The following is an 11,446-nucleotide window of genomic DNA, read 5'->3' as shown; positions in this document are numbered from 1 at the left end:
GCTGCCGCAGCTCCCGCTCCACCCGCTCCATCCAGGCCGCGTGGCTCCGGCGCCGTTCTCCTGCGGCGGCACCGGCCTTCGGGCCCCGGGCCTCCCGTCCCCGTCCCCCCCTTTCCCGGTACCGGGGGGCTGCGGCTGAGCGCCGCGGGCAGCAGGGGCCGCGCGGGGCCGCGCTGGGACCCGACGGCGGCGGGGGGCCGCCCCCCCCCCCCAAAACGGGGGACCCCCCCCCCCCCCCCAACTCACGGCGCTTGGAAGAGGAAGCGGCTCCCGTCGGCCGCGCGCAGGCGGAACACGTCGGGGCGCTTGGTGTAAGCGGGGGCGCGCTCGGCCAGAGCGTGGTGCACCCCCAGCGGCGCCTCGGGGGGGCCCCGCCCTGCGCAGCTGCAGGAGGGTCCCCTCCAGCACCGCCTCGAAGCGCTTCCAGCCGCGTCTGCCCCACGGCGCTGGGGGGCACGGGGGGGGGGGGGGGGGGTTGGAGCCGGCGAGGGGAACCCCGGATCGTGCCCCCCACACCCCAATGGAGCCGCTCGTGGCTGCTGTGACCCCCCCCGAGATGGGCACCCCCAAAGCTGCCCCTGCGGACCCCAGCGGAGCCCAAAATCACCCCCCCCTCCCCCGAATTCATTTCGGGCTGAGCCCCCAAAGCTGCCCCCCCAGTGGACCCCACATCTGGACCCCCAACCCCCCCCACTCTGCCCCATGGCCCCCCCCCCTCCCCACTCACCCTTTCTGCCCCCGGCCTCGGCCAGCACCTTCCTGGCCAAGCAGCCCCGGTGGGTGACGGCCGCGCCCCCCCGGCAGCTCCGGCCGGGATTCGCTGCTCCTGGGGCCGGGGGGGGGGCCTCCTCCTCCTGCCCATCCTCATCATCCCTGCGGGGGGGGACTCAGCATCACGGGGGCCCCCCCGTGTCCGTCCCCCCCCCGCTCCCCCCATAGCCCCGCACTCACAGCGCCCACGGCAGCTCCTGCCTGCGGATGGAGCCGTAGAGAGCCTGGGGGGCAGCCGGGGCTCAGGGGGGGGCTCCGGGGGCCCAGCGGTGCCCCCCCCCCGGACCCCCCGCACCTGGAGCTGCTGCCGGGGGAAGTCCTCCCCGTCCATCATCCCGCGCAGGTTGGCCACGAACTGGGCGCTGCTCATGGGGCGGCCGAGGCGCTGCAGGGCAGGGGGCGTGGGGGGGCTGAACCCCGCACCCCGCCGTGGGGGGCACACGCGGGGGTCCCCCCGCTCCTCACCTGCCCGTGGAGGTCGGTGTTGAGCAGCATCAGGGCACAGGTCAGGGAGTGAACCGCGTCTGGGGGGCAGCGGGGGGGAGCCCCCGGGGGGGACGCCCGTCCCCATCAGCACCAGTGGGGGCCAATGGGGGCCCCATAGAGCTGGGAGGGGAGGGGGGAGGCTCAGGGGGTATCTGTGGGTGCTATGGGGGCTGTGGGTGCTATGGGTGTCTGTGGAAGTCTATGGGTGTCTATGGGTGTCTATGGGCGTCTATGGGTGTCTATAGGAGCTATGGGTGTCTATGAGTGCTATGGGTATCTATGGCTGCTATGCATATCTATGGGTGTCTATGGTTGCTATGGGTCTCTATGGGTGTCTTTGGTGCTGTGGGTGCCTATGGGTGTCTCTGGGTGCTATGGGTCTCTATGGGTGTCTCTATCGGTGCTATGGGTATCTCTAGGTCTCTATGGGTGTCTCTGAGTGTCTCTGGGTTTCTATCGGTCTCTATGGATGCCATGGGTGGCTATGGGTGCTATGGGTTTCTATGGGTGCTATTGGTCTCTATTGGTCTCTATGGGTCCCTATTGGTCCCTGTGGGTCCCTGTGGGTCTCTGGGCGCTCGGGGCTCACCGGGCGAGGGGAAGGCTCCGGGGTTGCAGCTGTGGAAGCGCCGCGAGAAGTGCCCGAGGACGCGCTCCCGCTCCTGCGTCTCCCCCGACAGCGCCAGCGCCCGCAGGAAGCTCCTGGGGGGGGGGTGGCAGCGGGACCCGGCCCCCCCAGCACCCCCGGGACCCCAAACCCGCCCCAATGCACCAAAACCCGCCCCAATTCACCCCAAACCCGCCCCAATGCACCAAAACCCGCCCCAATTCACCCCAAACCCGCCCCAATTCGCCCCAAACCCTCTCAAATTCACCCCAAACCCTCCCAAATTCACCCCAAACCCGCCCCAATTCACCCCAAACCCGCCCCAATTCACCCCAAACCCGCCCCAATTCACCCCAAACCCGCCCCAATTCACCCCAAACCCGCCCCAATTCACCCCAAACCCTCTCAAATTCACCCCAAACCCGCCCCAATTCACCCCAAACCCGCCCCAATTCACCAAAACCCGCCCCAATTCACCCCAAACCCGCCCCAATTCACCCCAAACCCGCCCCAATTCACCCCAAAAACCCCCCCAATTCACCCCAAACCCGCCCCAATTCACCCCAAACCCGCCCTCAATTCACCCCAAACCCGCCCCAATTCACCCCAAACCCCCCCCAATTCACCCCAAACCCGCCCCAATTCACCCCAAACCCGCCCCAATTCACCCCAAATCCTCTCAAATTCACCCCAAACCCGCCCCAATTCACCCCAAATCCTCTCAAATTCACCCCAAACCCGCCCCAATTCACCCCAAATCCTCTCAAATTCACCCCAAACCCGCCCCAATTCACCCCAAACCCGCCCCAATTCACCCCAAACCCGCCCCAATTCGCCCCAAACCCGCCCCAATTCACCCCAAACCCGCCCCAATTCACCCCAAACCCGCCCCAATTCCCCCCCCCCCCCCCCCCTCACCCCCACCCCCGTATCCCCCCTCTCTCTGTCGCTGCCCCCATCTCTGCCCCCCCATCGCTACCTGAGCGCCTGGTCCAGCTCCTGCCCCCCGAACTGGAACCACTCCAGGTACTCCTGCGCCACCATCGCGCTGAACCCGTCCCTGGGGGGGCTGAGCTGGAGCCGGGGCCCGGACGCGGCTCCCCCCCCCCGGCCCCCCCCTTACCCCCGGCGCAGGAACGCGGCCACCTCGGACCTGCGGACGCCGTCGAGGCGGAAGAGGCGCGAAGCCAGGAGGCGAGCGTGGGAGCGGGACCCCCCCGGGGGGCTCCTGCAGCGGGAGGGAGAGGTTGGGGGGGGGGGGAATGGGGTGGAATTGGGGGGGGCAATGGGGGGGATGGGGGGGATGGAGCAGAGCGGGGTTGGGGGGGGGAAGGGATGGGGGGGCTTAACTGTGGGGGGGATGGGGAAGGGGGGTTGGGGTGGCGGGGGTGAAGGGGGGGATGGAAGGGAGGGAATGGGGTGGAATTGGGGGGGGCAATGGGGGGGATGGGGGGATGGGGGGGGGGGGGGGGACGGATGGAGCAGAGCGGGGGGGGGGGATGGGGGATTTGGGAAGGGATGGGGGGGGGGGTGAAGGGGGGGGAAGGGGATGGGGGGAAGGGGGGGGGTCAAGGGGGGTTGGGGGGGGGGACGGATCGGGAGTGGGGGGGGGGGGGAGGGCAGAGCTCGGGGGGGGGGAGTTGGGGGTCGGGGAGGGCAGAGCGGGGGGGGGGGTCCGGGTCCGGGTCCTCACCCCGGGCGCTGGGCGGGGGCTCCGCGGGCGTCTCGGGGGGCAGCTCCTGGTGGGGGGGGGGGCCCGGGGCAGAGCCATGGCCCGGGAGGGGGGAACCCCGCGGGGGGGAGGGGGGCGGGGACCCCGCTCCCAGCGGCTGCTGTGGGGCATCTGTGGGGCTGGGGGGCGGGGGTTGTGGGGCTGGGGGGTCTGGGCGGGGTCTATGGGGGTTGTGGGGCTGGGGGGCGGGGTCTATGGGGGTTGTGGGGCTGGGGGGTCTATGGGGGGGCTCTATGGGTTTTATGGGACTGAGGGGTCTATGGGGGGGCTCCATGGGTGTTGTGGGGATGGGGGGTCTATGCGGGGGCTCTATGGGTTTTATGGGACTGAGGGGTCTATGGGGGGGCTCTATGGGTGTTATGGAGCTGGGGGGTCTATGGGGGGGCTCTATGGGTGTTATGGGGCTGGGGGATCTATGGGGGGGCTCTATGGGTGTTATGGGGCTGGGGGATCTATGGGGGGGCTCTATGGGTGTTATGGAGCTGGGGGCTCTATGGGGGGGCTCTATGGGTGTTATGGGGCTGGGGGATCTATGGGGGGGCTCTGTGGGTGTCAGGGGCCCAGGGGGGTCCCAGCCCCCCCATCGCAGCAGCAGCCCGGGGGGGTGCCCAGAGCTGGGGGGCAGAGCCAGGGGGGCACCGAGCTCCGGGTCTGGGGGCCGGGGGGGGCTCTGGAACAGGGGATTGGTGTGGAAATGGGGCTCCTCCTCCTCATCTTCATCCTCGTCCTCCTCAGAGCCGCTGTCGGTGCCTTCATCAGCATCATCCTCCTCATCACTGCCATCGGGCTCCCGGTGCTGGAGCGAGGAGCTGGCACCCACGGGCATGGACGTGGAGGAGATGCCCCCATCCTTGGGCATGGACACGGGGGAGATGCCCCCATCCTGGGGCATGGACACGGGGGAGATGCCCCCATCCTTGGACACACGCTCCTGCGGGATGCTCCCACCCCGGGGCATGGACGTGGATGTCTTGGTCTCCTCTGTGCACGTCGTCTTGGGCCACCTGGGGTCATCGATTGGCTCCCGCTCCCACGGGATGGTCTCATCCCAGGGCAGGGACACGGGGGAGATGCTCCGGTCCATGGGGATGTGGCCGTGGTGCTCCTGCGGGACGCTCCCACCCACGGCCATGGACCCGGGGGAGATGTCCTCATCCGTGGGCACGTGGGAGATGCTCCTGGATGTGGGTCCGCGGGCTTGGTACTTGTGGGCGATGTTTTCATCCCTGGGCACGGCTGAGATGCTCCCGCCCATGGACACGGGGAAGCGGCTCCCGGATGTGGATCCAGGGCCTTGGTGCTCGTGGGAGATGTTCTCATCCATGGGCACGGGCTTGGGCGAGAGCCTGGTGTCTGTGCTGGGGGGGGTCACCCCTTCCGCACCCACCCCTGAGAAGACGATGGCGTCCTGAGCAGCCAGGACCCTGGAGCTGGGGTTACCGGGGCTGCTGGTGCTGGGGTCACTGGTGCTGGTGGTGCTGATGGTGTTGGTGCTGCTGTTGGTGCTGGTGGTGTTGGGGGTGTTGGGGGTCCCTGGCAGCCCCATGGCCGGTGCCAGCGCTGCGGCTTCTGGGTGTGGGGGGGGAGAGGGGTGAGAGGGGGCTGCGGGGGGGAGGAGAAGGGAGGAAGGAGGAAGAGGGAGAAGGAGGAAGAAGGGAGAGGGGGAGAGGGAAGAGGAAGAGGACACGGGGGGGGGGAGGGACCAGAGGAGGAAAGAGGAAGAGGAAGGAGGGGGAGGAAGTGCCCGGGGCACGGGGGGGGGTCTGGGGGCACCTCCGAGGGGGGGGAAGCAACCGCCGGGCCCCCCGGGGCAGGAACCCGGCTGGGGGCAGCGCCCCACAGCGCGCCCCACACATCGCTTCCGCGTCGGGCGCAGCGCGGCACAACCCCAGAGCAGGCACCGGAGAAGCCACCAGCGGGAGAAGGGGAACGGGGAAAGGGAGGGGGGGTCCCAAAGGAGGGGGGGGGGACCCCAAAGGCTGCGAAGGGGCCTCGGGGGGGGGGGAGGTCAATGGGGACCCCCCGCGGGGATTGGGGGGGGGCTCCTGGGGGGTGACCCCGGGGGGCGCGGGGTGACCCCAGGGTCCTTGGGGCACCCAGAGGTCACGGGGGCTCCCCCCGGTCTCGGGGGTCTCCGGATCCCTCCCTCACCCCCCCCTTACCGGCACCGCCGGCGCGCGGCGCGGGGCGTGTCTGCAGCTGGCCCCGCCCCCTCCCGGCCCCGCCCCGCGTGGCCCCGCCCCCATCCTCCTGGTCCCGCCCCCCCCACGCTCCGGGCCGGTTCCATCTCTTTATTGCCCCCGCCGGGGGTCACCTGCGGTGCAGGTAGAAGCCGGTGGCGCCGTGGGGGGGGGCCAGGCCCAGCTCCTGCCCCCCCGCGGTGCTGAGGAAGGCCCCGGGGCACGCGGCCGCCTCGAAGCTGTGCGTGGAGCCCCCGAAGCTCTTGTAGAAGGTGCAGGAGCGAGAACAGCTCCAGCAGCGCCGCGTCCTGCGGGGGGGCAGCGCTGGGGCACGGCCGCGGGGACCCCCCCGGGACCGCTCCTCCGGGGGCACCGTGCGGGGGGGGGGGGGGGTCAGGGGTGCGGCGGCTTTGGGCTGAGCCTGATCGGGGGTCCCCGGACAGGGAGGACCCAGCTCTAGGCCCGCCCCCCCCCCAGCCCAGGGTGCCCCCAACTTGAGCAAGATTCTGCTGACCCCTAGGGGTGCCCTCACCTTGGGGTGCCCCCCCATGTGCTTGCCCTCACCTTAGGGTGCTCCACCTATGGGTGACTCAACCTTGGGGTGCTCCACCTATGGGTGCCCCCACCTTGGGGTGCGCCCCCTATGGGTGTCCTCACCTATGGGTGCTCCACCTATGGGTGCCTCAAACTTGGGGTGCTCCACCTATGGGTGCCCCCACCTTGGGATGCTCCCCATATGGGCGCCTTCACATGCGGGTGCTCCCCCTATGGGTGCCTCAACCTTGGGATTCCCCCTCTTGGGCTGACCCATAGCAAGGTGCCCCCCGGCTGCGCCCCCCCCCACCACGAGCTGCAGGCGGGGCTCGGGGCCGGGGGTGCAGGACAGGGCCTGGCTGCCCCCCCGGATGCCCACGATGAGGGGGCAGCGCCGGCGCTCCAGGTGCGGGTTGGGCACCGCACTGAAGATCTCTGCGGGACACGGAGGGGCCGCGTGGGCCGGGGGGGCAGCGGGCACGGCCCCCCCCACACCCCCACCCCCGGCACGCACCTTCCTGGTCGGCGCTGGCTCCCTGCAGGGGGGTGGGCACCAGGCGCCCCCCGCGCAGGCAGAGCCCGCGCTGCTCCGTGTCCCGCAGCACGAAGTGGTGGGGCCGGCCCCGGGGCAGCGGCGGTGCCGCCGAGGGCCCCGTCAGCTCCGGCGAGAGCTCTGCGGGGAGCGGGGGGGGGCACGGGGGGTGTCAGGGGCATGGGGGGGGCAGGGGACATCGTGGGTGCAGGAGGGCATCACTGGAACGTGGGGAGGGGGGGCACGGGTGTGAGGGACGGGGGGACATGGGGGTGTCACGGGCGCACGGGGACATGGGGGTGTCACAGGGATGTGGGGATGGGGATGTGAGGCACAGGTGTGATGGATACTGGGGGATGTGGGACGTGGGGGCACGGGAAGGGGACACACAGGGATAAGGGGACATCGCATGGAACACGGGGACGCAGGGACACGGCGACGGGCACCGTGGGTCCGTGTCCCTGCGCCCCCGGCGCTACCTTTCCCCAGGAACTCATCGAACAAGGCCTCCATGTCGGGGTCGATGACAGACTCCGGCGCGGCTCCGGGGCCCGCGCCCGGCTCCGCCGAGACCCCCATCGGGTGCTGCAGGGGCCAGGACCCCTCCTGGGGTCCCCGGGGCCCCTCGGCCCCGCTGTTGCCCGGGGAGGACAGGGACAGGTTGGGGTGAGGGCGGGCGCCCGCTGGTGCCACATCCCGGGGGAGGGATGGGACCAGCCCGTCCCCATGCCATCCACATCCCGTCCCCATCCCATCCCATCCCCATCCCAAATCCATCCCATCCCCATCCCATCCCCATCCCAAGTGCATCCCCTCACCATCCCATCCCCATCCCATCCCATCCCCATCCCGTCCCAATCCCGTCCCCATCCCATCCCCATCCCATCCCCATCCCCCCATCCCCTCCCCATCCCCTCCCCCTCCCGTCCCCATCCCATCCCCATCCCCTCCCCATCCCGTCCCCATCCCGTCCCCATCCCCTCCCCATCCCATCCCCATCCCGTCCCCATCCCATCCCCATCCCATCCCCATCCCGTCCCCGTCCCGTCCCCCCTCACCGGCCGCTGCTCTCAGTCGGCTCCAGAGTGAACGCGCTGCAGCCGCTGCCGGGCAGGACCCGGCTCGTTCCCGATCGGGCGGTTCCCGATGATTCCCCGCGTTCCCGAGCGTGTCCCGGGATGTGGCTCCGGCTCTTATAGAGCGGGGGAGCAGAGCCCGGCCCTGGCCTTGGGCGGTACCGCTTTGGGCAGGGCCGGGGATGGTGAAACCTCACCCGGTGCCCGTGTCCCGCCGTGTCCCGGGGTCCCCTCGGCTCTCCTGTGTCCCCTCCACTGCCACCGGGCCGGGGGCACCGTGTCCCCGTGCGCCCCATCCCCCTGTCCCTGCGATGCCCGCATGTTCCCGTGCCCCCCTATATCCCCGTGTCCCCATAGAGCTGCCTCCAGACACCCCTGTGTCCCCTGTCCCCACGCCCCGTCCCTGCAATGTCCCCGTGTCTCCCCCCTGTCCCCACACCCCCGTCTCCCTGTCCCCCTGTTCCCACGTCCCTCCGCCGTCCCCACCCCATCCCCGTGATCCCCGTTCCCGTCTCCCGGTGCCGGTCGGGACACGCCGGGGCTGGAGCGTCTCCAGCGTCCCCCGCTCCGGGAAGGAGCCGCCCGAGCCCGGGACGCGGAGCCCCCGACACGGGACCGGTGCCCTCGGCAGCTTTATTGGCCCCGGGCGTCACCGGGGGTCAGCGGGGGGGAGGTCCCGGTCCCCAACGGGGGGGTCCCGGTCCCCGGTGCCGGGCTCCGGGCACTCGGCGGCGCTGAAGTAGAAGTCGAGGCGGGTGCTGGCATCGTGGCACCGGGAGAGCCCCAGGGGCTGGTGGCCCCGCGCCGAGGTGCACAGGAACCAGCCGGGGTTCGCGGCCGACTCGAAGCGCCAGAGCCCGGCCCGGTACGAGCGGAAGAAGGTGAAGGCGGCCGAGGCCGCCCCGGCGCGGGGCAGCTCCCGGATGTCGGCGTCCTGCGGCGGCACCGGCACGGGACCGGGATGGGACCGGGGTGGGACCGGGATGGGACCGGGGTGGGACCGGGATGGGACCGGGATGGGACCGGGACGGGACCGGGGTGGGACCGGGGAGGGACCAGGATGGGACCGGGACGGGACCGGGGTGGGACCGCGATGGGACCGGGACGGGACCGGGACGGGACCGGGGTGGGACCGGGATGGGACCGGGACGGGACCGGGACGGGACCGAGCTGGGACCGGGACGGGACCGGGGTGGGACCGGGATGGGACCGGGACGGGACCGGGACGGGACCGGGACGGGACCGGGATGGGACCGGGACGGGACCGGGACGGGACCGGGCTGGGACCGGGACGGGACCGGGGTGGGACCGGGATGGGACCGTGGTGGGACCGGGATGGGACCGGGGTGGGACCGGGATGGGACCGGGATGGGACCGGCACGGGACCGGGATGGGACCGGCATGGGACCGGGGTGGGACCGGGATGGGACCGGGGTGGGACCGGCATGGGACCGGGTGGGACCGGGATGGGACCGGGATGGCACCGGGACGGGACCGGGATGGGACCGGGATGGGACCGGGCAGCGGCACGGGGAAAGGGGGACCGCGAGAGCGGGGGCTGCGGTCGCCCCAGCCCCGTGGTGTCCCCTCCCCAGGGCATCCCCATCCCTTTCAAGTCCCCATTTCTTTGCTGTACCCATCGATGTCCCCATCCCCACAGTGTCCCCGTGGTGCCCCCATCTCTTTGGTATCCTCTTCCCCCTGTTGTCCCCCTCCCCACTGTGTCCTCCTCCCTTTGGGGGCCCCGTGGTGTCCCTTCCCCAAGGGGTCCCCATGATGTCCCCATTCCCACTGGTGTCCTCATCCCCATGGACGCCCCCATCCCATTGGTGCCTCCATGGGGTCCCCATCGATATCCCCATCCTCAATGACGTCGCCATCGATGTCCCCATGCCCAGTGACGTCCCCGTGCTCCAGCGGTGTCCCCATGGTGTTACCATCTCTTTGTGTCCCTATCCCCATTGATATCCCCATCCCTTTGGTGTCCCCATTGATGTCCCCGTGCCTGTGGTGTCTCCATGCCCACTGGTGTACCCATCCCATTGGTGTCCCCATCTCCATCGCCCTCGGTGTCCCCACTGATGTCCCCGTCCCCGTGGTGTCCCCATGCTCACTGGTGTCCCCAGTGATATCCTCATCCCTGCTGGTGTCTCCATCTCAGTGGTGTCCCATTGATGCCCCTATCCCATTGGTGTCCCCATCGATATCCCCATCCCCAATGATGTCCTCATTGATGTCCCCATCCCATCGGTGTCCCCATCCCCATTGAAGTCCCCCCATCCCCTTGGTATCCCCAAGATATCCCCATCCCCATGGATGCCCCCATCCCATTGGTGCCCCCATGGTGTCCCCATCGATATCCCCATCCCAAAAGATGTCCCCACTGATGTCCCCATTCCTGTGGTATCCCCATGATGCCCCCATCCCCATGGATGCCCCCATCCCATTGGTGCCCCCATGGTGTCCCCATTGATATCCCCATCCCAAAAGATGTCCCCATTGATGTCCCCTTCCCACTGGTGTCCCCATCCCCATTGAAGTCCCCTTCCCACTGGTGTCCCCATCCCCATTGAAGTCCCCATCCCCTTGGTATCCCCATGATGCCCCCATCCCCATGGATGCCCCCATCCCATTGGTGCCCCCATGGTGTCCCCATCGATATCCCCATCCCCAATGATGTCCCCACTGATGTCCCCATCCCCTTGGTATCCCCATGATGCCCCCATCCCCATGGATGCCCCCATCCCATTGGTGCCCCCACGGTGTCCCCATCGATACCCCCGGTGCTGCCCCCATTGATTCCCCACCCCGTTGGTGCCCCCCCCGCTGGCGGTGGCTGACCTGCAGGCTCAGGCTGGGCCGGGGCCCGGGGGCGCTGGCGAGGCACCGGGACCCGTTCTGGATGCCCATGACGAGGGGCAGCCGGGCGGGCGCGAAGGCGCGGTTGGGCACCCAAAACACCTCCTCTGGGGTCCCCCCCCCGCGTCAGGGCGCGCCCCGAGGGGGGGTCCCCATCGGTGTCCGCGCCCCCCAATCCGCAGGGCCCCCCCTCACCTTCCCGCGCCGCGTTGGCGCCCTGCAGGTGCCCGGCCACGAGCCGCCCGTCGCGCAGGTAAAGGCTCTTGTGGTCCACGTCGCGCATCCTGCGGGGACAGCGCGGACACCGCTGCCCCCCCCGCTCCGCCCCGCGCGGCCCCGCGCCCGCAGCGCCACTCACCGGTACCGGAGCACTGCGCGGGGCCGCGGGGCGGGCGCGGCGGCTTCGGGCTCTGCGCGGAGACAGAGGAGGAGGAGGAGGAGGAGGAGGAGGGCGAGGGCGAGCGCGGGTTTGCGCGCCAGGGCCCCGCCGCCGCCGCCTCCCGCTCCCGGGGGTCCGCGCTCACCCATGGGGCGCGGAAGGGAAGGAGGAGGCGGCGGAGCTGTTGCCTCACCGCTGACGGAGGGGGAAGCGCTGGTTCCGCCCCGCTGCGGGCTCGGCACGGCTCGGAACGGGGGGGGGGGACGCGGGACAAACACACAGCGGGGACG

The 11,446-nt window shown here is 70.7% G+C and overlaps 3 protein-coding genes across 3 annotated transcripts; all 3 read right to left on the bottom strand.

The window, feature by feature from the left end:
- Positions 1-915: 915 nt before the first annotated feature.
- Positions 916-3,114, bottom strand: LOC130604819 (PH and SEC7 domain-containing protein 4-like). The gene is made up of 6 exons (XM_057419723.1): positions 2,988-3,114; positions 2,844-2,924; positions 1,847-1,959; positions 1,237-1,295; positions 1,067-1,156; positions 916-995 (listed from the first exon to the last, which is right to left on the bottom strand). Exons 2-6 carry the CDS (start codon positions 2,906-2,908, stop codon positions 948-950), a joined length of 375 nt encoding a protein of 124 aa, XP_057275706.1. The 5' UTR covers positions 2,909-2,924; positions 2,988-3,114; the 3' UTR covers positions 916-947.
- Positions 3,115-5,906: 2,792 nt separating this feature from the next.
- Positions 5,907-8,146, bottom strand: LOC130604820 (uncharacterized). The gene is made up of 5 exons (XM_057419724.1): positions 7,901-8,146; positions 7,322-7,476; positions 6,825-6,983; positions 6,558-6,745; positions 5,907-6,197 (listed from the first exon to the last, which is right to left on the bottom strand). The coding sequence occupies exons 2-5, from the start codon at positions 7,419-7,421 to the stop codon at positions 5,907-5,909; spliced, it is 738 nt and encodes a 245-aa protein (XP_057275707.1). The 5' UTR covers positions 7,422-7,476; positions 7,901-8,146.
- A 421-nt stretch (positions 8,147-8,567) lies between these two features.
- On the bottom strand, positions 8,568-11,129 carry LOC130604818 (interleukin-1 family member 10-like). Its single transcript, XM_057419722.1, has 3 exons — positions 10,973-11,129; positions 10,760-10,884; positions 8,568-8,852 (listed from the first exon to the last, which is right to left on the bottom strand). The coding sequence occupies exons 1-3, from the start codon at positions 11,058-11,060 to the stop codon at positions 8,568-8,570; spliced, it is 498 nt and encodes a 165-aa protein (XP_057275705.1). The 5' UTR covers positions 11,061-11,129.
- Between the last annotated feature and the right edge of the window lie 317 nt (positions 11,130-11,446).

The sequence above is a fragment of the Pezoporus wallicus genome, unplaced genomic scaffold (genome assembly GCF_028554395.1).
Source record: "Pezoporus wallicus isolate ANWC-B61680 ecotype Strahan unplaced genomic scaffold, APGP_CSIRO_Pwel_v1 contig_12560, whole genome shotgun sequence".
NCBI lineage: Eukaryota > Metazoa > Chordata > Aves > Psittaciformes > Psittacidae > Pezoporus > Pezoporus wallicus.
The sequence above is the reverse complement of the archived record's forward strand: the minus strand, read 5'-3'. Positions and strand labels throughout refer to the sequence as shown.

Coding starts and splice junctions, on each gene's coding strand:
- LOC130604818 (XM_057419722.1), bottom strand. CDS start 11,060: ATGCGCGACGTGGACCACAAGAGCCTTTACCTGCGCGACGGGCGGCTC. Junction 10,885..10,972: donor CGCCAACGCGGCGCGGGAAG/GTGAGGGGGGGC, acceptor GGGGGACCCCAG/AGGAGGTGTTTTGGGTGCCC. Junction 8,853..10,759: donor GGCCCAGCCTGAGCCTGCAG/GTCAGCCACCGC, acceptor GTGCCGCCGCAG/GACGCCGACATCCGGGAGCT.
- LOC130604820 (XM_057419724.1), bottom strand. CDS start 7,421: ATGGGGGTCTCGGCGGAGCCGGGCGCGGGCCCCGGAGCCGCGCCGGAG. Junction 6,746..6,824: donor AGCCAGCGCCGACCAGGAAG/GTGCGTGCCGGG, acceptor CGTGTCCCGCAG/AGATCTTCAGTGCGGTGCCC. Junction 6,198..6,557: donor CCAAGAGGGGGAATCCCAAG/GTTGAGGCACCC, acceptor ACCCCCGATCAG/GCTCAGCCCAAAGCCGCCGC.
- LOC130604819 (XM_057419723.1), bottom strand. CDS start 2,908: ATGGTGGCGCAGGAGTACCTGGAGTGGTTCCAGTTCGGGGGGCAGGAG. Junction 1,960..2,843: donor GAGCTGGACCAGGCGCTCAG/GTAGCGATGGGG, acceptor CCCCCCCCCCAG/GAGCTTCCTGCGGGCGCTGG. Junction 1,296..1,846: donor CGGAGCCTTCCCCTCGCCCG/GTGAGCCCCGAG, acceptor GCTGCCCCCCAG/ACGCGGTTCACTCCCTGACC.